At 28.7% G+C, this 21,425-nt stretch overlaps 1 protein-coding gene across 1 annotated transcript in view; it reads left to right on the plus strand.

Annotated features, from left to right (window-relative positions):
- Window positions 1-21,425, plus strand: part of LOC142332503 (dynein axonemal heavy chain 1-like) — an 897,921-nt gene that overhangs the window by 800,903 nt on the left and 75,593 nt on the right. The window contains exons 20-24 of the mRNA XM_075378951.1: window positions 4,497-4,666; window positions 7,303-7,511; window positions 12,858-12,960; window positions 15,539-15,667; window positions 18,291-18,411. Coding sequence (XP_075235066.1) covers window positions 4,497-4,666; window positions 7,303-7,511; window positions 12,858-12,960; window positions 15,539-15,667; window positions 18,291-18,411 — 732 coding nt within the window. The remainder of the gene's footprint in view (window positions 1-4,496; window positions 4,667-7,302; window positions 7,512-12,857; window positions 12,961-15,538; window positions 15,668-18,290; window positions 18,412-21,425) is intronic.

Raw genomic sequence — 21,425 nt, forward strand, 5'->3', positions numbered from 1 at the left:
AAGTTAATAATCGTATAAAAGTAATGAAATGAAACATAAAGAAAAATAATGATAAATTAAATGTTAAGATAGGGAATACAATGTACCAGAAGTTGCAGAGTTTTGTTATTTAAGTCATAAATTATAAAGGGTAGATAACAGTAAAAGCAGAAAGATAGATGTCAAAAACAGACTGGACAAAGTGAATTTTCAAAGAAAAAAGAAGTGTAGTTGTTTTAAATAAAAAAGTTAAGAATTAGAAAAAAAATTTTTTTTTAATATTTTCATTAAGTTTAACAACACATAGTAGTGAAACAGAAAAGAAAGGAAATTGGTCTTTGAAAGGTAGTGTTATACAAGGATATTGAAAGTTAGACAGGTTGATCAAATTAAAAATGAATAAAAAGAAGAGAAATTGAAGAGCAAATTCTTGAAAAAAGACAACTAGATTGCTGGGTAGTGTATTAAGATATCTAGTCTTTTATTAATTAATTAAGTAATTAATTGGAGGATGTGTTCAGATTAAAGGAAGACAAAGACTGGAATAAATTAAACGAGTAACTAAAGATGAATATGTTAAGGTTAAAAGATTTGTTTAGAAGAACCGTTAGAAAATAGCCATTAACCCATTAGATGTTAAAAAAAAAAATATGTTTTATTAACCAGCTTTTTTAATTATTTTTGAGGACTGAATAATGGAAAAAAAAACTATAGATTAGATTAAGTTACATTCTTCTCCATCAGTTTGCATCCAGAAATATGAAACTATTGTAGATTGTTTATAATACTATAAGCAAAAACTGAAATAACTAATAACATTACTGTAATAATAACTAAGTAACATTACTATATTAATAAAAAGGAATTAGAGAAAAATATTTTATAAAACAGTGTTTTTCTATAAAATATATTGATAAATATTAATGTGCCCAGAAAAGTGTTCCCCCCGCCTACCGGCAGAATATTCGGCTGACATGACAGGTTGACTAATTAAAAACTCCTTTTTCTATCATCTTCATCCTTTGCACGCAACGTTGTTCTTGCAAATTCATCAACCATCCCCAACCCTCTGTGGATGCTAACATATCCTGTCAACTCTTCTGGTTTCAGGTCAGTAATACCAGCATGCCTGCGTTGTTTCTCCACTCTGGGCACTGAAATAGTGCTACTGTATCGCAAACATCGCAATACATGCAAGCCAATGATTCTCTCCTGCCAATCCTGTGAAAATAAACTTCAAAGTTCCTGTGGCCGGATAACAGTTGCATTATGTAAAAACCCAACTTGCCATGACCTCTACTATACCATACGGTCAAATCGGGTATAAGCCGTCTGGTCCAAGCTGTCTTCTCATCCATGCGCCATTGCTCTTGCCAGATGCGCAGAGTCCTTGCCCTCAATTCAGACTTAGTCCCACCAGAATGCTTGCAAACTCACTCCTGGACCAGAAGGTTGATGGGGGAACTGCTGCCAAAACACACAATACCTCATAAGATGCTGTCCGATCGGCCACCACCACACCTAGTAGGGATTTGCAATGAACTCTGACCAGTCTCATCTAGTCTTATTCTGCTGGATATTAATCGCTGCACCCCACACCAGTGCAGCATACAAAATAATGGATAACACCATTGATAATGACCCTGCGTTTGAAAGCCCTTGATGAATAATTATTGCTGATCTCTGTAGTAGAGTGATGTCATCTTGGTCTTTCATCTGGAGGTCCTGAATTCAAATCCCTGTCAGGCATGGGACATTTTTCAAATGCTACAAATTTCCATTATCATATTTCCATGAAAAAATCTGCTTCTTTCTAAATTTCTGCTGTGAATTAATTCATCAATTAAAAAAATTATTTTATATACATCTCTATAATAAAAATATTAATAAAAATTTGTGATTAAAATATAAACCATCAAAAAAATCTTAGAAAATTTTAAATGCTTAGAAAATAAGCTAATTATTATGAACAATAAACAGCAACACACTGAAGGTAGGTTTTCATGTGGAAATTTTCAGTGCAAGATAGTTTTTTTGTGAACTAATCCTTTGTAGGGTGCAGTTGAGTCTCACCAGATTAATTCATGACTTCTAGTATTCATCAATATGTAATCCAACTTAATTCTATGTAATGATTTATACATTCTCCATGATTGTGTTTGCTGTAAAGTATTCCAATGAGATTTAAACTGAACAGAATTGATGGTATACTGAATGATGATGTGATTGGAATGGTGTTTAAATTTTTTTAAGTTATCCACTTGTTATCAAAAGTTTAGTTATTTTTTTTTTTTTTAATTTAATCTTAAATCAATCAAATGAGGATTACAAAAAATAAGGAATAAAGACAAAGTGTTGATGTAATTTATGATAGGTTTAAAATTTAATTAAAACAAGCACTGTTCATTCTATACAAACGTAAAAGTTTCATCTTTTCTTATTTTTAGAATTCTCCATATTTGTTTCTCTGTAGATTAATATCAAGGACCCCCTATTGTTTAAAATTTTTTTTAAATCATAAGCAATTAGTAATTATAAATGAAACATTTCCATTTTTGAATTAACACTTCCTCATCTTAAGGTGTAAATAGAATGAAATTATTGCTAATGGAAAGTAAGTAGTTAATATAAAAATTATAAATAATAATTAAATTAATAAACAAAAGCCTATCAAATAAAACTAAACACTATCAAATTACTAAACACTTCAAATAGTAATATTTGTAGTAGTAGTCTTACAGGACAAGTAATATAAGTTGGTTTTTCATCTGACAATGAATTCACTTTCCGTAAACAATATGATAGAACTAATATTTTGTATGAATAAATGTATGGATTTTTTTGCCATAGCAGTGTAGAATTCTTCCATTGTCACTATACTTGTGAATATTTTACACCAGTCTGTGGGAGGTTTTACTTTAGAAATTCAAACATACATGTATATATGTTATCTTGAAAAAACTATAAATCCCAGTGTTATGCATTGGATCTAACAGAATGAAAGAGTTTTACCTCGTTTACCTATTTATTTATGGGTATAGTTAAAGAGCTATTAAAACTGTTTCAAATGAGCATTTGACTAAAATGCATAAATGATCTTCCAGATTCAAGTTCTCTACCTATTTTATCTTATCTATCTGTTATTTTCTCTTAATTTTTAAGAAGAAGTAAAAGAAGGAGATGATCATGAACAGAATGAAATAAACCTTGCACATAGGATTTATAATCGGCCATGAGATACAATGTAGTAGCCAAGAGCTTTTAACTGCACATTTATATCTGATCTTACTTCTATAAATTGAATTAACAAAGTGAGAGCTGAAACACAGTTAATAACCAAATTAATTTTTCTTTTTTTTACAATCTTTTTTCATTAAAATTCAAAATATTTAAAAAATAATGTGGATAATCATTCACCTAATGTTAATGTAGTATAGTTTCCACTGATTAAGAAAAACATAATCCATTGTTAAACTCACTAAATGAGTTATTTGGATTATCTAAGAGCAGTCAGGTGATGAGCATTGATGTTACACCTTTATATGGTGATGATGAATATCATTATTAAGTTTAAGAAGGCTTACTTACAGCAGTAATCAATAAAGTAATACAAAGATATAAAAATTAAAGACATCATTCATATATTAATATTTATTTGTATTATACAGATTATTATCTCCCATTCCATAAATTGAACCTATTTCTTCCTGTTTTGTTTTTAATTAATTTACTTTTTTATGTCTTTTTATTATTTTTACTATAAAGTTCCTGGATCAAATTGAGTTTAAATGGATAAAAATTTCTAACATAAGGATTATTTATGATTTGCCCATTTATTATGGGCACCTTATTTTTAATGATGTGGTAAATAAAAATAGTAGAGCTTTGTTAATTTTGTTACTTGTCATATCAATTTCTCATATATCATTGCATATGAAATGAATAGAGACCGAATTATATTCAACTTAAAAAGCTTGAAATATGCATGAAAAGTATCAAAATATACAACTTTAAATAATAAAAAAATAGTAATTTTTGGTTTTTTTATTTCAAAATCGGCATACAATTAGTAAGTAGTTGAATAACATATCAATAATTAATAATTTTTTAACATTTTGTTACTTTTGTAAACATAAACAATCAGAGGTACTGTTCCGCAGCTGCTAAGTGCACTCTAAGAGCCGTGCATGCTGCTAATAGGTTTGGCTGGCTACAATGTAAGATTTCATTTGTTAACAAGGTACCCTACTGAAAAATACTGTAAATATAGCAAAAATAATCACTCGATTTTAAGGAAAATATGCAATAACCGGTGAGAATGGGCTTAATATGCAAATGCATAAAATCCAGTCTCTAGAAAGGAGGTAGCATGTTGCTTCTGTGTGCGTACAGGGGTAAAGCATTCTCTTTAGAGCTTTACAGTTATTACCTTTTTGTTATAGTTTTGAAGTGCTTATTTGATACAATATTATTAACAAAGTATCGTTACTTAACATAAACTTCAAAACATTTTTCAGGAAGACAGAGTTTAACGAAATTAGCGACACATATGGCTGAATTTTTTTGTTTTCAAGTTGAGTTAACTAAGAGTTATTCTAACCATGATTGGCGGGAAGATATTAAACAATTAATGTTAAAAGCTGGTCTTTATAACAAAGAAACTGTATTTCTATTCTCTGATACACAGGTTAATTATAAAAGCACTGTAATTTTTAGTATAATTTTACTAATAGAAGTTTAGTTGAAAAATTTAGTCGTAGGGTATTACATTTAAGATATATTTTATAAAATAGAAGTTAGAGAACATTTTTGTATTGAGAGATTGATAGTATGCCTTGTTTTTTTTAATTTCAAATTAACAATCGGTAATTTATACAGTAAGTTTACGTAATTAGTATATTTCTATTAATTTTTTTATAATTTTTAATTTATATTTCTTTTATCACGTAGCAATAAGTTGTGAGAATTACAAGAGACTAATATTTAGCATGATAGAAAAGGCTTGAATTTTAAAGTGTCATATATTACAATTCACTTGGATGGAAAAAGTTGAGTTAAAAAAATTGTTTATTAAGTTTTAAATATGTTAAAAATTAAGAAACACAAAAAAAAAAAAATAATAATAGTCTCTTCTGGGCACAGTTTTTGATTTTTACATGAGCGTGTAAGGAGTGCCAGTGACAAACATTGCTCTTTAATATAGGGTAATTACTAATATAGGATGATTAAAGAGCGTGCGAGTAACAATTTTGTTTATAGTATTTGTATATAGTACTAGTATAATTTTTTTCCAAATTTTTTAATTTATATATATATATATGTATTATTTTTTTTAAATCAATTCTTTTAAGAATCATGCTCCTTTGAGCTATATACAAATATATTTATTTTATTAGATCAACCAAAGTACAGAATAAATAAAGTTCGATGACTTACCTTATTCCACTACATATGTAGAGCACTTTGCGATTTACTCGCATCATCACCTGCATTATATATTCATACATTTATCTCAAATTACATAACAAACTTTGCAAAATATAGTAACACATCGTGCATTTATTTATTTATTTAAAATTTAAAACCTTTAATCTTTTTATTTTAAACATTTATTCAGTTAAGTTAAGAATTAAAATTTAAAAATTAATTAAAATTAACATTAAAAATGAAATTAGTAAAGAAAATTCAGTTAAATTGACAACATGCACAATTGCTTTACTTAAAATTATTTTTATTTGATTTTAATTTTTAATTTCTAATTTTATTTTATACATTGAAATCATATTTTTTTTAAATTTAAAAAACTTTAATAACTTAATTTTAATTAATTTTTCATATTTTAAATTTTGTTTAATTTTTAATTTAGTTGAATAAAAGTTTATAATAAAAAACTGGTGTTTTCTTATGACACTGTAGTTTTTTTTCTAACAGTTTTTAATAATTATAAATATTCTTAAAAGTTTTTTTTTTTTAAACTGAACATTCTTTTACTGGGAAATAGATAAAAAGCTGACAAAAAAGCAGTTATACTTCCATAGTGTTGGTTATTTATTCTTATATAATGAGAAAATAATGATACATGAAAGGAATTTTAAAAATTCAAAAAATTGATATTTAAAATTTTTTTTTCTGCTTTGTTATCACCATAATGACTTCTATGTTTAATATAATAAATGGAAGAAACTAAAAAGAATTCTACTGTAAAATATGCAATAAATAAAAAGATAGTTTTTTTTTGGGGGGGGGGGAAGAGAAGAATTTGTGGACAACATTCTTTTTAAATCTCAAAAATTTCAAAATTTAAATTTAAAATCAGGTAAGGTTAACATGAATGTATGAAGTAAGTTAAACATAAAATAGAATTATGTTTGTCAAATTTTAAAGCGAGGTTTATCTGTTTAAGTTTTTATTTAAATATCTAAAATGAGCCATAGTATTTTAAAAATTGTATTTAACTTTCATATATCATATTCTTTTCTAAAAAACAGAAATTTTAACCAGAGATCTGAAAATTTTTTATGGTCAATTTTCTCATAAAAAATTTTTAATTGTATATATATCAGGTAAGGTTAACATGAATGTATGAAGTAAGTTCAAGATAAAATGGAATTACGTCTGTCAAATTTTAAAGCGAGGTTTATCTGTTGAAGTTTTTTTTTTAAATATCTAAAATGTACCATATTATTTTGAAAATTGTAAATAATAATAGTATATTATTAATAGTATATATGTTAATAGTATAGTATGTTAATAATAAATAGTATATTAATAGTATAGTATGTTAATTAATAATATATTTTAATAATTAAAATATATTATTAATATTTTTAAAATGAGTTTACCTATGTTTCAGCAAAGATTTTTATTTTAACCTATATTATTTGTTTGAAAAAAATGTAATATCATTAACTTGTAAAAAAACAAAAAATCATCTATTATATAACCAAACAGTTTTTTTTTTTTTAAATCTCTCTGTACTTATTAATTTCTGATTTAAAAAATATTATTAAAAGATTTTTTACACATGGTATTTATACATTGAAAAATATTTTTTTGAAAAATCTAGAATTTTGCACCTCCTAGCACTAATTTTCTTATTATGAACAAAGCTTGATGGTGTTATGCTGCTGTATAATTCATATTTATTCAGAAATTTCCAGTCTGGAGGAATAATTTCAAGAGGTTTTTCCAATCTCCAAATTATTAAGGTTTAAATTCAATTTCTATTTAAATTAAATAAAAATTTTACTTAACTTAAAAATTAAGTTCTGTATTATTGAGTTATCATACTACTATATCTAGGTTATAATTTAATTATTTCAGATTAAATCAGAATCGTTTTTGGAAGATCTTAATAATGTATTGAATTCTGGTGATGTACCAAATATATATCAAGCAGATGAATTAGATAAAATATATCAAGGTATGAGAGGTCCTGTTACTGAATCTGGATTGTCTGCTACTAGGTCTAATTTATATTCATATTATTTGAAAATGGTTAGATCTAATTTACATTGTGTTATTACAATGAGGTAAACATTTATTTATTTTATTTTTTATTTTTTTATTTTTAAGTTGTAAAAGACTAAGAAATTAAAACCAAAGTTAATATTAAATCAGATACAGTGTGTGTGGTCTCGTTTTTGGATAAATAATTCAGAAATGGATTTAAATTTGGTTAGTGTATATAAAAATTAACTTTTATATTTTGATTTGTCAATAGCCTTACTTTGATTTGATTGGTTACTCATGCATTTTTCAATTTTTACTCTCTTCAACTGATTTCCTCTACAAATATACAGTACATCATATAATGAAAAGAACGTTAATCGGTTAAATTTTTCACATCTGGGGTTTTGCAGATCTTGACATTTCATGACTCCTAATCAAAACACAACTTTAGCATTGCAAAATTCTGAAAGAATGTAAGCACACATACACACACACACACAAATTCAATGTTTGTTGGAATGTTTTCTGCTTGATATCTCCAGATTGATTAGGCTAATTTGGATGAAGTTTGGCCTGATTTGATCACAATTAGTCAAGGAAGCAGGGAGATAGTACCCTCATGCTTCTTGTATTTCAAAATTTTACTCAAAGGATAAATTTATTAAGGATTAAATTTATAATTTAAAGGATAAAATCTTTGAAGATAATTTTTTTCAGATAATTTAATGCTAAAATAACTTTCTGCTAGTGTTTGGTCATATTCAAACCCTCGTAAAGGGGTGCGGGCTAAAAAGTTTTTCTTTATATCATTTCTAGACTCAGAAGTTAAAATCTTGTACTAATTAGATGATTCCATTACATTAGTATGTCAATTTGGTTATGTACATGGGTAATTTCATTTAGGGATGAAAGATAAAAAGCAAAGTTTTTTTTGCATTATTGTTTTGTTTGGTATCTTTTGGTCTGCATCCCATTGGAATTGAAAATAAAAGGGTAGGAACAGAAAACCTTAAAAACTGCATTCGTAAATTTTAGCTTTATTGACAAAGTTATGCAACTCTTTGCTGGCTTTTTTAATCATTACCCAACAGTGTTTTAGGAGGATTGGCTTAATCTCAAACTGTTCACTTTTATTCTCTTTCATTGTTTATTCATTGAATCCTGTGAATTTATCAAAATAACTTAGTTATTAATTGGACACACTAGATTGATGCATGGATACTCATGATATCTGATAATGTTTCAACATGTTTCTCTACATACCTGCTGCACAACTGTGGATCAAATCCAGTTTAAATTAGAACACAAAATTGGTGTTGTATATCAGCTGATGACAGGCCAGTATTGAAAGCCTCTTCAAATTTCTGAAATCACTTAAACTTTTAGTTAAATTTTAATTTTTGTGGGGGCTCTAAATATTAATTATTATTCTTTTTTTCAGATTAAATAATATGCAATTTGTTTCCAGTAAGATGGATTTTATGTTGCTTTACTCTTTGAAATTTTTTAGTTACAAATATAAGTTATTTACTTGCATTCTAGTGCTAATATTTTATTATACAAAAGTACTTGAATGTATTTCTTTTTTAAGCTTTGTTGTTATACTATTTAAATTTATTACATTTTCAATAATTGTTTCTTTTGCAACCTATGCAGCTTTTCATAACAGTTTTATTATTTGTTCGTATAACTTGAATCAGTTTGGTATTCTTTTGTTTATATCTCTCAGGCGCCTCTAGTTCTTTGGCTTTATATAAAAAGAAAACTTTTTGGTCATGGAGAAGAAAATTGAATTGCCAGATCCCTTTTGGGTTTAAAAGTAATTGATTCTTCATAGTTATAAAATGTTTCTTGCTGGTTGATTTCCCAAAAAGAGTCTTGCAACACTGACTCCCTTTCCTGCCTCCTCTATCACGTAATAATAAAAAAGGTTTAATAGAAAAATCTGCTCATAACAACTTTACTTCAATAATTTAATTAGTAATATTAAATTTATAATGAACCCAAACATAATGTTCAATAACCAAGAGTTCTAGAGATATTATATCACATATTTACAAAAAGTATAATTTTTAGTTATTTGAACCGTAGTAGATTTATTTTAAAATATTTTAACAAATAATACTTTTCATGAATTATAATCAGACAATATAAAGCCTTTGAAATGAGAACTATTAAAACTGACTTGTTTTTTTGATTAACTGAAGTATTTATCCTCAAATTGAACTTCAGGTATAAAAATCTCTTTTGCCATATATATTATGGTGGTACCATATCTAAGTCATTTAGAATAGTTTGTAAATGTTTTGTTAAGTGTAAGAGTATTTATTAAAGGTTTTCTTTATAATTGTTAGTGCTATTCTCTTAGTCATATAACCAAATGTCCTTCCAACTTAACACTTATAGAATTGGCATTGCTATAGGTGATGATGGATCTTGGTAAATAAGCTATTTAAATTTTTAAGAGTCTGAGGTTCTAAAATTCTTGACTTTTAGTGTAGTATGGGCATTGTCTTATCTTCTGAAATCTGTTGAGATTTAACTGTCCTGAATGAAAAAAAAAGATTATCAATTCTTCTTATGAATTACCTAACAGAGGAAATTAAGTACACGTATAAGATTAAAAAATTAAATAATCAGGATACTTTAAATTTTTAATTTGCTAAGTATTTTTATTGATATGACCTTTTGAAGATTTATGTTTTTTTTTTTTTTTTTTATTATAAGCATGTTTAGTAATATACACTACATCTTAAATAATATTTTCAAACTAATGATAGATATATTTTATAAAATCCTTCTTTTACAAACTCTCTGAAAAAGAGTATTCTACATTTATTTACTTGTTATATATTTAAAATGTAAATATTATTTATTAGTTACACGAGTTGAACCGAGTAAACCAAGTTGAACAATCATAACACACAAGTGTTTCTGCTGGATTCCTAGCCATATGGGGATTCCGGGTAACGAATGTACAAATTCTGCTGCTAAAGACGCATGTAGTCAACCACCCTTCACTACCTGTGTTACTATATCCGACTTTATTAACTATGTCAAACACTTTGATATACACACTTTGCACGAGGCGGCAAGATGAGTGGGTTCACAGTTGACAACAAACTTTGTTATATCAAAGATACTGTGTTGCCATGGGGTTCTTCTCACAGGAAAATTCGCCGAGAGGAAGTGGTCCTCTGCCGATTGAGGATAGGACATACGAGAGCTACATATAGGTATCTGATGTCAGCATTAAACGCACCAGTATGCATGCAATGCAACTGCTGCTTGACTGTGCGCCACATTCTTGAGAAATGCATATAATATGCGATCTTGCATCATAAATTTAAATTGCCTGGGAATTTTCGTCAAATCCTGGGCAATAATAAAGAAGTTTTAGACCGGGCGATTTTATTTCTTCAGGATGCTAATATTTTACACATGTTTTAATACTGTGGTTTTTTTTTGTGGTAGTTGTATGTTTTTGTGTTTTAACATTTAGTTTAAGTTTTTGTTCTGCCTTTATTTTAATACTTTAGTTTGTTCTGATTTTGTTTTTAAATTTCTCCTTCGAGTTTTCATTTTGCTTTAATATTTTTAATACTATTGTTTTGTGTTTATATTACATGTTTTGTTTCCTGGGCGTTTCTTTAAAATTTTTAATTGTGAATTTTGTTGTATTTTACATAGTTTTTAAAACACTTACATTGTGTTCAGTCAATGATAGCGCTAAAGTGTTTTTCACCCAGTAAAACCAAAAAAAAAAAAAAAATTAGTTACACTGGTTGGAAAATATTTTTTTCTCTGTCAAAATTCATGGTGATCTTTATAAATTTAGAAAAATGCTGAATTTAAATTCATTAGTGGAATTCTTATATCATCCATATATTTTTGGCAATAAAGAAATAAAGTAATCAGTGTATTTTCAATAGGCCTTAAAAAGACCATTTATATTTTAAAAATGATGACTGCACAAGTAAAATATGAAAGTATGGTCTAATATCAAAGTTACAATTGCAAAATATTATATGAAATCTAGTTTTTGTACTCTATCTCTTATACTATTCAGATGATATTTGCCCACTATAACCAGCAGAGATCAGCTGAGAGGTGTAATTCAAATTATCTCTGTGTCTATTCTCTATTTGTAAAGTACAAGTTGTAAAGTATAAATGTGTTGCTTCATGAAATCTTTCTTCAATTCATCACTGACAAATCGCATATTTTCACTAAAGAAATTTAAGTATCCATACATGAAATATTGATTTCAAAGATATATTACAGATCATGGTTGTGGTACAAAGAATTCCTTTTTTGCTTGATGATATCACCACATAAGCTAGAAGCTTATGCTGGGATATTGTAAATAGAATTCTGTAGTGTGTGAAATCTGACCAAGATTCAAAGCCGGTGCCTAAAATTAATTAATAATTTTAATTTTTCCAAGGAAAACCAACAATATCCAAACTTAAACAAGGCCTCATTGTCACATTGGGATTTCTCCCTTAGATAGACAAAATCCTTTTCTTTATTTTTACAAGTAACTTTGTTTATCCTAATTTATGTCCAAAGGCAGTTTTTTTTTTTTGAGTAAATTTTAAATAATCTATTCATGATCCTTGAATATGAGCTACACAAGGGATCATACTGTACCTAATCACCAACTGTACATTGAAAGTTAAGATGGTATGTATCCTTTCTAATGGTGATAAAGGCTTTATTTTTGCTTTTAACATGAAAATTTAATGAAATATTTCTAGTTGGTTACAGAATGATTAAGATGTATGCAATTAAAAAAATATATATTTATTTTTTTTTTTTTTATGTAAAAAATATTTAATTACTGTCTCTACAGTATACATTTTAACATAAAAAAAAAAACAACTAATTCAAATTAATAAAGCTATTCAATTCATTTTTACTTGTTTACACTTTTGAATGAAGTCTTGTTTCAAGTCTTGCTCATGTTATTACAGCTGTTCATAATAGAATAGGAAATTAGTTTACAACTCAATGCATTCTAATTATCCAAATTAACCTCAAGTCATCAGTTGCTAACGTGATAGCTATGAAAACAGAAGTGCTGTGAATTATCACATGCCTCATTGAATTACTGTTATGTGAAGTAGCCCTATTGATCACTTCTGAAGTAGAAGAAATGTGTTGGAAATTAGTTTACATTTCATTGCACTCTAGTCAGGTGAATAGTGTCATGATTATTTTCATGGAAGAAGATTTATGAAGATCTTTGCTACAAGAAAAACACTTGATAGAAAATAATAAAATTTTAATTGTATTATGGAATGTTATTATTTTTAATTAAAATAGTTAAAAAAAGTTTAATTAGATTATTTTTATATTAACTTTATGTTTTCGAGCTTAGTAGAAATTAGTTTAAATGTATCATTTTATTTTTCTTTCAATAGTCCAATTGGTGAGACATTCAGAGCAAGATTGAGACAATTTCCGGCTTTAGTTAACTGTTGTACTATTGACTGGTTTAGTGAATGGCCTGAGAGTGCATTACAGGTCAGCTAAAAATAAATTATCGTATCATTGTAGTTTTATTGTTATTTGATAAATATACAGATTGTGACAGACTATTTCTGTTACGGTTATAATTAATGCCAGGAAATGAATAATGAGACAAAGAGCTAGTGATTGGTTGTTGATAAAAAAGCTGCATTACATAAGAGATTATATAATGGTATGGAAAATATATTAAGTTAGACTCAGTCTTTTTGAAAATTTCTGTAACTTTTTTTTTTGGATTGATGAGGTCCTGAAATATCAACTTTGTAAAAATCCTGTAATAATCAAAATTTTAGCTGATTTCTATCATTTTTGTTTACAGCTGTGCAGCTGCAGCATTAATAGAGGTATAGCAGGTAAAGTAAAAATGGATAAAAAAGAATACAAAAAATAAACACTATAACTCAAAACAAACAAGAAGATAAACAACCTAGGTTATATATGTATACTATTATATAACTATTTATTATTAAAAAATACAAATAAAAGAGCTAATGCTTATGTTAGTAAAAATTGTAACATATATCTCTCAAACAAATTATTTAAATCATATTAAGTCATATCCCAAGTTAAATTTAATAGTGACATTTATAGAATTAATCATAATAATTTTAAACAAATATTAATACATTCTTTAAAATGGAATTTGTAGAACATTTAAGAGCTTACAAAATAAAATAAAAATTTTCAAATATTGCTCATTATCTCACAACACAGAGTTATGTAACACACAAAAAAAGATAAAATAAAATTGTTAAAAAGTAAACAAATAAATAATAATAATAATAAACAGAGTTACTCCAAAAATGTTTACGATCAACTGGTATACTTAAGTACATCATAATGATGACTGTTCTTATAATTAGCAAGCAAGACATTTATGTTATTCTATTATTTGCTCTATATATTATTTTCTATATATGTTTTGCTAATATATATTAGCTATTCAACATCCCATTCAGTGCAGTTTAATAAAGAAATAAAAATAAACCCAAATCTATAAAAAATTAATAGTAAAGAAATAGCAAATAAAAAAATAACTTTGAATGTCTTGCTTTTTAATTATAAGAAATGTTACCACTATGATGTACTTAGGTGTATAAGTTCATAGTAAATATTTTTGGATTAATTATTTTTGGTTAATTATATCTGTAAAAGAAATAAACTTATATAACTTTGGGTTTAAAATATTAATCTTGAGACTAATTAACCTAATCTATGCTTAATGATGATGACAAAAAAACGTTTGCAACTTTTGTCTAGAGTTTCCTGATATCTATATTGTTCACTGATGTAAGTTCCATCATCATCATCCCAACCCTCATAGGGGAAAACATCTACCTTGTGGCGACTCCGATCACATACACCACCCTCGTTCCTAGCTCTGATGGGCTTTAAAATGGAGGTTGTCTTTTCACCCTCTAATTGATTACATCTCACAATCATCAGCCAGACCTCAGTTGGGATGCCACCGATGTAAATGCCTATGTAGACATTACATCAGTGAATTTTAAACTCAGCCTTTGCCTTTGTTGTAGTCTTCTTTCAGATATCTTCTCTCTTCTGTCCTACATCGTTCTGAACTAGCTAACTGAGTTTGCGGAAGCACAAATACGACAAGTTCCATCATCCCAACCCCATAGGGGAAGACACCCACCTTGTGACGTTGCTGGTTGCCACACCCTCCTCCATTCCAAACCCTAAAGGGCTTTACCAGAGGTCATCTTTTGACCCTCTAACTGATTACATCTCAGAATCATCAGCCATAGCTCAGTCGAGATGCCACTGATGTAAATGCCTCGAAAGACATTTACATTAGTAAATAATTACAAATCAGATTTTGCATTCACGTAGGCGTCAAATTGATGTCTTCACATACTTTCTAACATGACACCTTCAAACTAACTAACCGAAGTCACGGAAGTGCGAACCCTACGTCTAGTCAAAATCCATCATCAGTGTATTTCTGCATCAAATTGATTTTTCTATTATTTTTTGATAGTAATTAATTCAGATATGAACTGGAATTATCAAGCCTTGCTTACAGGTAAATCCAAACATACTATAATAAGCTGTAGGATACAAAAAATGTTGATTCAATCTGTTACGTGTAATCAATAGAAATTTAACATTTTTGACTCTCATAAATCAAATCAAGCAATTTGTTAAACTTTAATATTTGTCATGTGTTTCAGAATGAAAAATCTAATCAGGTAGGGGTAAAAAATTATCTGTAATAAATTACTGCTTTTTAATAATAAATAATGATTGATATTTATTTTTTCATTATTTATTGGACCTATTTGAAAGTAGTTTCAATCACTAATCCAGTAATCGATTGGTTTAAGAGTTATTCATGAATCATCTATTTATTGTATATGTTTCACATTTAAATTTAATATTGATCAAGAATAATATTGAAAATTTAATGTAAAGTAATTTTAAAGTACTGTTGTTCTTTTTGTATATATAAAAAAATATATATATAATAAATTTTTATTATCTGAATGGCTCTATTTTATTGTTATTTAATTTTGTTATATATTTTCATAATTAATTTTCTTTTCTTTTGTAGAGTGTTGCTCTGCAATTTTTAGATGATATGCCAGAATTACTTGTTAGTTCTGAAATTCTTAAAGGAATTGTTGTAACATTCCAGTATATGCATCAAAGTGTAGTCAGCGCTAGTGCCCTTTACTTACAGGTTTGTATTATTTGAAAGTATTTAAATATAATATTGGAATTTTTTTTAATTAGTTTATTATTTATGATAATATTTTCATAATTATAATAATAATAAATTGAACTCTGCAATTGAGTTTGAATTTTTGATGAATGCAATCTAAAGTTACACATTAATCCCAATAATAATGGCTGTTGTTTCTTGAAAAGTTGTAAATCAGATGTTTGTTAATTGAGGCCTTAGCATTTTTTTTTGTTAACTTGGTAACAGGAAGATTCTACTTTAGTGAATTACTTTAAGTGAAATTAAGATTAGATTACAGTATTTCAACAGAACAATAAGATTCAATGTAGGTCTATATTGGACAAAAACATAGTTTATGAGGTCTATCATAATCTTAAAATCAGGTATATCTTACATCAATTTAATTCAAAATGATCTTATTGTTAGCATGAGACCACAACTTGGGGTATACTGTAGACCACTTCTGAAATTCCTTTTGAAAAATATTAAATGGCTTCCATTTTGATTAGTATTTTTATAGTCCAATGTTTTCACTTCAACCTTTTTTTAACACCTTTAAAATGATGTTTCACAAGCTATTCTACTCTTTCTGTTTAAAAGTGCCCCTTCCTGGAGACCTCTAGATGCTTAAGATGTAGTGGTTTCATACCTTGAAATAGATCATTTTGAGGTAGGAGCATTAGCTAAATTTGATATTTCTACATTTAACGATTGAAAAGTTATTTAAATATTTCCATACTTTATTAAACCTGTATATATTTTATATATACAGATCAATAAATTCACCTACACATTAAAATTTTAGATCAGATTTTCTTACTTTAATGATACTTTCATATTTTGTATTTGAATGCAACTTATAGAGTGCTTAGATCATCATTTATTTCTTGAAAAGATTGTAAAAGAAATTTCATATTATTTTATAATACAATGTATTCGAAAAGTAACTGTAAATCTGTCTCCATTAATACAATACATAACATCAACTTACCTTACAGTAGTTATTTGAAATGGTCCTAGTGAACTGCCAGACATCCACATTATGTCTGAAAAGTCACCGAACTAAATTAAATAAAAATACACATTTAAAGACAAACTAATTTACTTACATCAGCCCTCTACATAGAATTCTTCTCTAGTTGTACACTTGTTGCAGCGCCAGTAGAGCCCGTCAAACACTCTGGCGAAATCTTTTTGTGGGATCGCCTTCAACTGCTTGGCGCAAGCCCTTTGGATGGCCAGAATGCCCTCGAAAAAGCAACTTTTCATCTTCAACTTGAGTGTTGGGAACAAAAAGTAGTCAGTCTCTTGAGGCCAAGTCAGGTGAATAGGGGAGGTGAGATAAGATGGTGATTTGATTTGTGGCGTAATGTGTTAAAACTGTTGCCATGTGTGCCGGAACATTGTCGTGCAAGAGATTCCAACTAACCAGATCCCGGCTCAAGCTGGATTCGATGAATGTGACGTATCAGGCATTTCATTACTTGCAAAGAGAATTTAGAATTCACAATTTGACCAGTTGGGACAAATTCATGATGAATCAGGCCCTTTGAGTCGAAGAATGCAATCAACATTGTTTTCACTCTTGATTTTTGCTGCCTGACTTTTGCCGATCTTTGTGCTCCAGGACTCAATGAAGCAGTAGATTGATGCTTTGTTTGCAGATCATGCATGAAACACTAGTTTTCATCCCCAGTTACAATTGCTTGCAAAAAATTTGGGTCACTATCGGCAGTTTCAATGAATTCTTGAGCGAAAGAAAGATGCACCTGCCTTTGTTCTTCAGTTGAGAAGTGTGGAACGAAACAAGAGCACACCTTTTTGTGGTTCATTTTATCTGTTAGAATTGTATGTACCGCATCTTTACTGATATTTAGCTCTTCTGCTATTGCCCAAAGGGTAAGATGAGGTTGTTCGAGCAGGAGTGCGTGCACTTTCGCAACGTTTTAATCGTGAACAGCTGTTGACAGCCTCCCACTTTGTTTGTCGTCATCCTATAACTTTCTATCGTCTTTAAACTGCTTCCAACATATGTATTTTGTAGTACGAGATGCGGCTTCATCACCAAATTCTTGCTGTATCGTAGAATAACTTTCAACAAAAAATTTTTGAAGTCCAACACAAAATTTTATCGCGCTTCTCTGTTCCATGTTGCGTGCTCACACAGTCACATGAACACAACGTACGTGGCCGAGTATAACTCGAGACAAGTGACGAAATGTGATGAAACTTTGTACCCACACTTGTCAGACATCATACTACATAGTTCCTTGGTTATCTGAGAGATGGCGCTACTTGTATTGACTACAGACCTACTGTGTATTGGCTCACATTTCTTGTTGTTCTTGAAGACTCACAAGTTGTTCATGTGAGATGTTCTTGGTGAAATCATGAATAGCAGTTTAAAGTTCCTGGATGATTTGGTTTCCTTAATAAATGTTACTTTTTGCATAACCTGAAGAAAAAAACAGCAGGCTTAAGTGTGAAGACAAGATAGCCACAAGCACTTAGAAATGATTCGATCTTTAAAAACCTCTTGCAGTAAAAGACTACTACATATTTTTCAACAAAATGATTTACCTACAAAAATATAAAAATTCTGCTTTGAAATTTGTTTCAGGAGTTGTCAAGGCATAATTATGTTACTCCAACATCATATCTGGAGCTTTTGTCATCATATGGAACTATGATGGCTAGAAAAAAGGGAGAAATACAGCAAGGAATAAGACGTCTACAGACAGGTTATTATTACTATTATCTCGAATAGATATAGCATTGCTGATTGCATGAATAGAATTCCCATTAATGATAACAATAGTATTTCTGTTGCCCATAAAGCAAAATTTTTGGTTGTTTTATTAGATGACAAATTTTCATAGAATGATCAAATTGATTTCATTTATAACAAATTCAAGCTGTTCTGATTTACTTTGAAGCATCATAAATAAAATCTAAGATTGTCTTCCTTATTAAATATTTATTATGCTAGTACATATAACTATCTAAGTACAATCTCTTGTGGATCCCTGGAAAAGTCAGAACAGGTTTTAAGATACAAAAACGAGCTGTAAAATCTTTATAAGTTCCCATAAGTATGAACTATGTACACCGATATTTAGAAAATAAATATGTTAGCTTGTCCTTGTTTTGTATTTACAAATTTTTGCTAAAATTAATACCCACTTATTCTTAAAATATAGCAAAATACACCATACCAAACCAGATAATGGAAGTATATAACTCAACATAATACTTTGGCTTACAAGAAAGGACATATTATTTCCTTTCCCATATTTTAATGATTACTGAACCATTTAAAAAATTTTCCCATCAATTTATTAAAAGATTAAAAGATTTTCTTTTACAGAAACAATATTACTCTTTCTATGAATTTTTAAGTAATACTAATTTTTAAAAGCTATGTATAAAAAAACTGATTTGCCTCTACCTGTTTGACGTGTACATAAATTATTTTTAATAGTACTTTCTGAATTGTGAATTATTCTGTAGTGATTTTTATATATATTTATCTTGAATTATTGAACGTCTTGATGGAGATGGCTGAAAAAACAGATCTAAGGATGTCAATCTATAAAACTGAATACTTGACCAACATTAGGCATTCACCAAACAATTTAGTAACAAACCTTGGAAGAATTAGGAAGACAAGGAAATTCAAATATCTTTACAAAGTAATAAAACCAGATGTGATACAGAGGCAAATAGGGCTAGAATAAATAAACTGCAGAAGGCATACGTGTTAACAAAAAATCTGTATAATAAAAAAAGGATAGCTTAAATATTTCCCATCCCAAGGATGGGAAAGATATAGTTTGCAGAAGAATGAAGAACTCTACCTTTCTATAGACAGACTCACAGACACCATTTGAAAAAGAAAATTGGCCTTGTACTCACATTTGGCTAGAATGGATGAAAACAGACTGATGAAGAAAATTTTCGAGAAGAGCAATAAAGGCAGACAAATATTCAAGTGGTTTACACAGGTAAAAGAAGATCTCATGATTGCAGGGATAAATCCAACTGATATAAGGGACTAGGAAGAAGATGTAAGTTTGTGAAGGTTTTCAGAAAGGAACCAGAGAGTGAAACATTAAAAAATGGTCATATGAAAGAAAGGAACAACATAGTTTGATATTGAAGGAGAATTGGAAGAAAAGGAAATCAGCCATGAGTTTACTATTTTATTTATTAAACGTGGTTCTTTAGTGGCTGGTGATGAAAAAATAATTATCTATACACATATATTTATTTATTTATTTACCTTAACATTATTCCATGTGTTTTATTTCAATGATTAATATGGGCTTTAATCACATCTAATTTTCATCTATTAGTTTGCTTTTATGTTTGTAATTTATCTATATTGATATGATCTATACAATGTATTATTGTCATGTATCTACCAGAATAAAAGATTTATCTATTTAGTTATTATTATTATTATTATTACACTATTTTTTTATGCAGTTGTTATTTAGTTGTTCACCTCATTTTCCAAAGTTTCATTTACATTATGCATGAGAATTATATAATTCTACGTGAGCAGTCTTGTTTTCATATTCCCATGAATCTTTTTTTCTTGGGGATTTTTATTCTTAAAAATTAAGTAACAAATTGTCACTGTTGTAATCCTCTATAAATGACATAATGAATGCCTTGTCTTATGTAGCAAATGTTTATTGCTATGTCTTTAAAAATTTATCTTAAAATTTTTTCAGAAGTGATAATGGTACACTTGGATATTCAATTTTGATATATTAATAACATATTTTTGTTGTTGTTTCTCTTTATATCAGTAATACAATATAAATAATAATAATATATATTTCAGTAATACAATATGCCGATCTCTGTAGCGGAGTGGTAGCATCTTGGTCTTTCATCCGGAGGTCCCGAGCTTGAATCCAACTCAGGCATGGTTTTTTTCATACACTACAAAATTCCATTTCCATATCCCACATACAAGCTTAAAACTTAGGTGGTTATAACATCATTAACCAAAAAAAGAAGAAAAACAAATTCAGGAATAATACTTTACATTAATAATTTTGGCTCCCTCCAAAACTATTCACAAATGCAAAATCTTGCTACAAAAATTGTAAGAACTAACCATCCTATTTCCTAATGTAAGAAGATGAAGAAGATCATTGAAGGACAGCTTAGATTGTGGAAGAAAAAGCCCAGCAGCTGCCTGACAAAAGAGAAAAGAGTCCTGCTCTTTCCCCCATGTTACTCTTTTCCGGGTTACAAAACTCTTCAAACTTTGCGGTTTGTAAATTATTTACAGCCAGTTTATGGAAAGGCAGGCTACAGAAGAAAAGAAGAAAGAAGAATGAAAATCGGCCTGCCAACACAGACTGGAATCTAGCATGACCAAGCCCAGCCAAGATGCAGCAGTGAAGACAGCTTGAGGAAAGAAAGTTCCCCAACTTCCCCTCACCAAACATTCACCATTCTTTCTATACTTTACAATTATCTCCCAGCCAGCACATGTGACCCTTCAGAAAGGGGAACGGATTGCTTCCTTCAAACACTAGGGCCCCTGAAAGGCATATTACTGTTAGGCGGAAAGGCACTACACCAAAAGTCGAGGAATTGACTGAAGTGGAATCATGTCAGAAGAAGCTCAGAAGAACAAGCTCATATGCGCTTAGTCTCCCATGATCAGCCCCGGTCTAATGGATTGAAATGCAAAAAATTCCATCCATAAATAAAACAAAATAACTATAACCAC

This window comes from Lycorma delicatula, chromosome 11, assembly GCF_047948215.1.
Source record: "Lycorma delicatula isolate Av1 chromosome 11, ASM4794821v1, whole genome shotgun sequence".
Classification (NCBI taxonomy): Eukaryota; Metazoa; Arthropoda; class Insecta; order Hemiptera; family Fulgoridae; genus Lycorma; species Lycorma delicatula.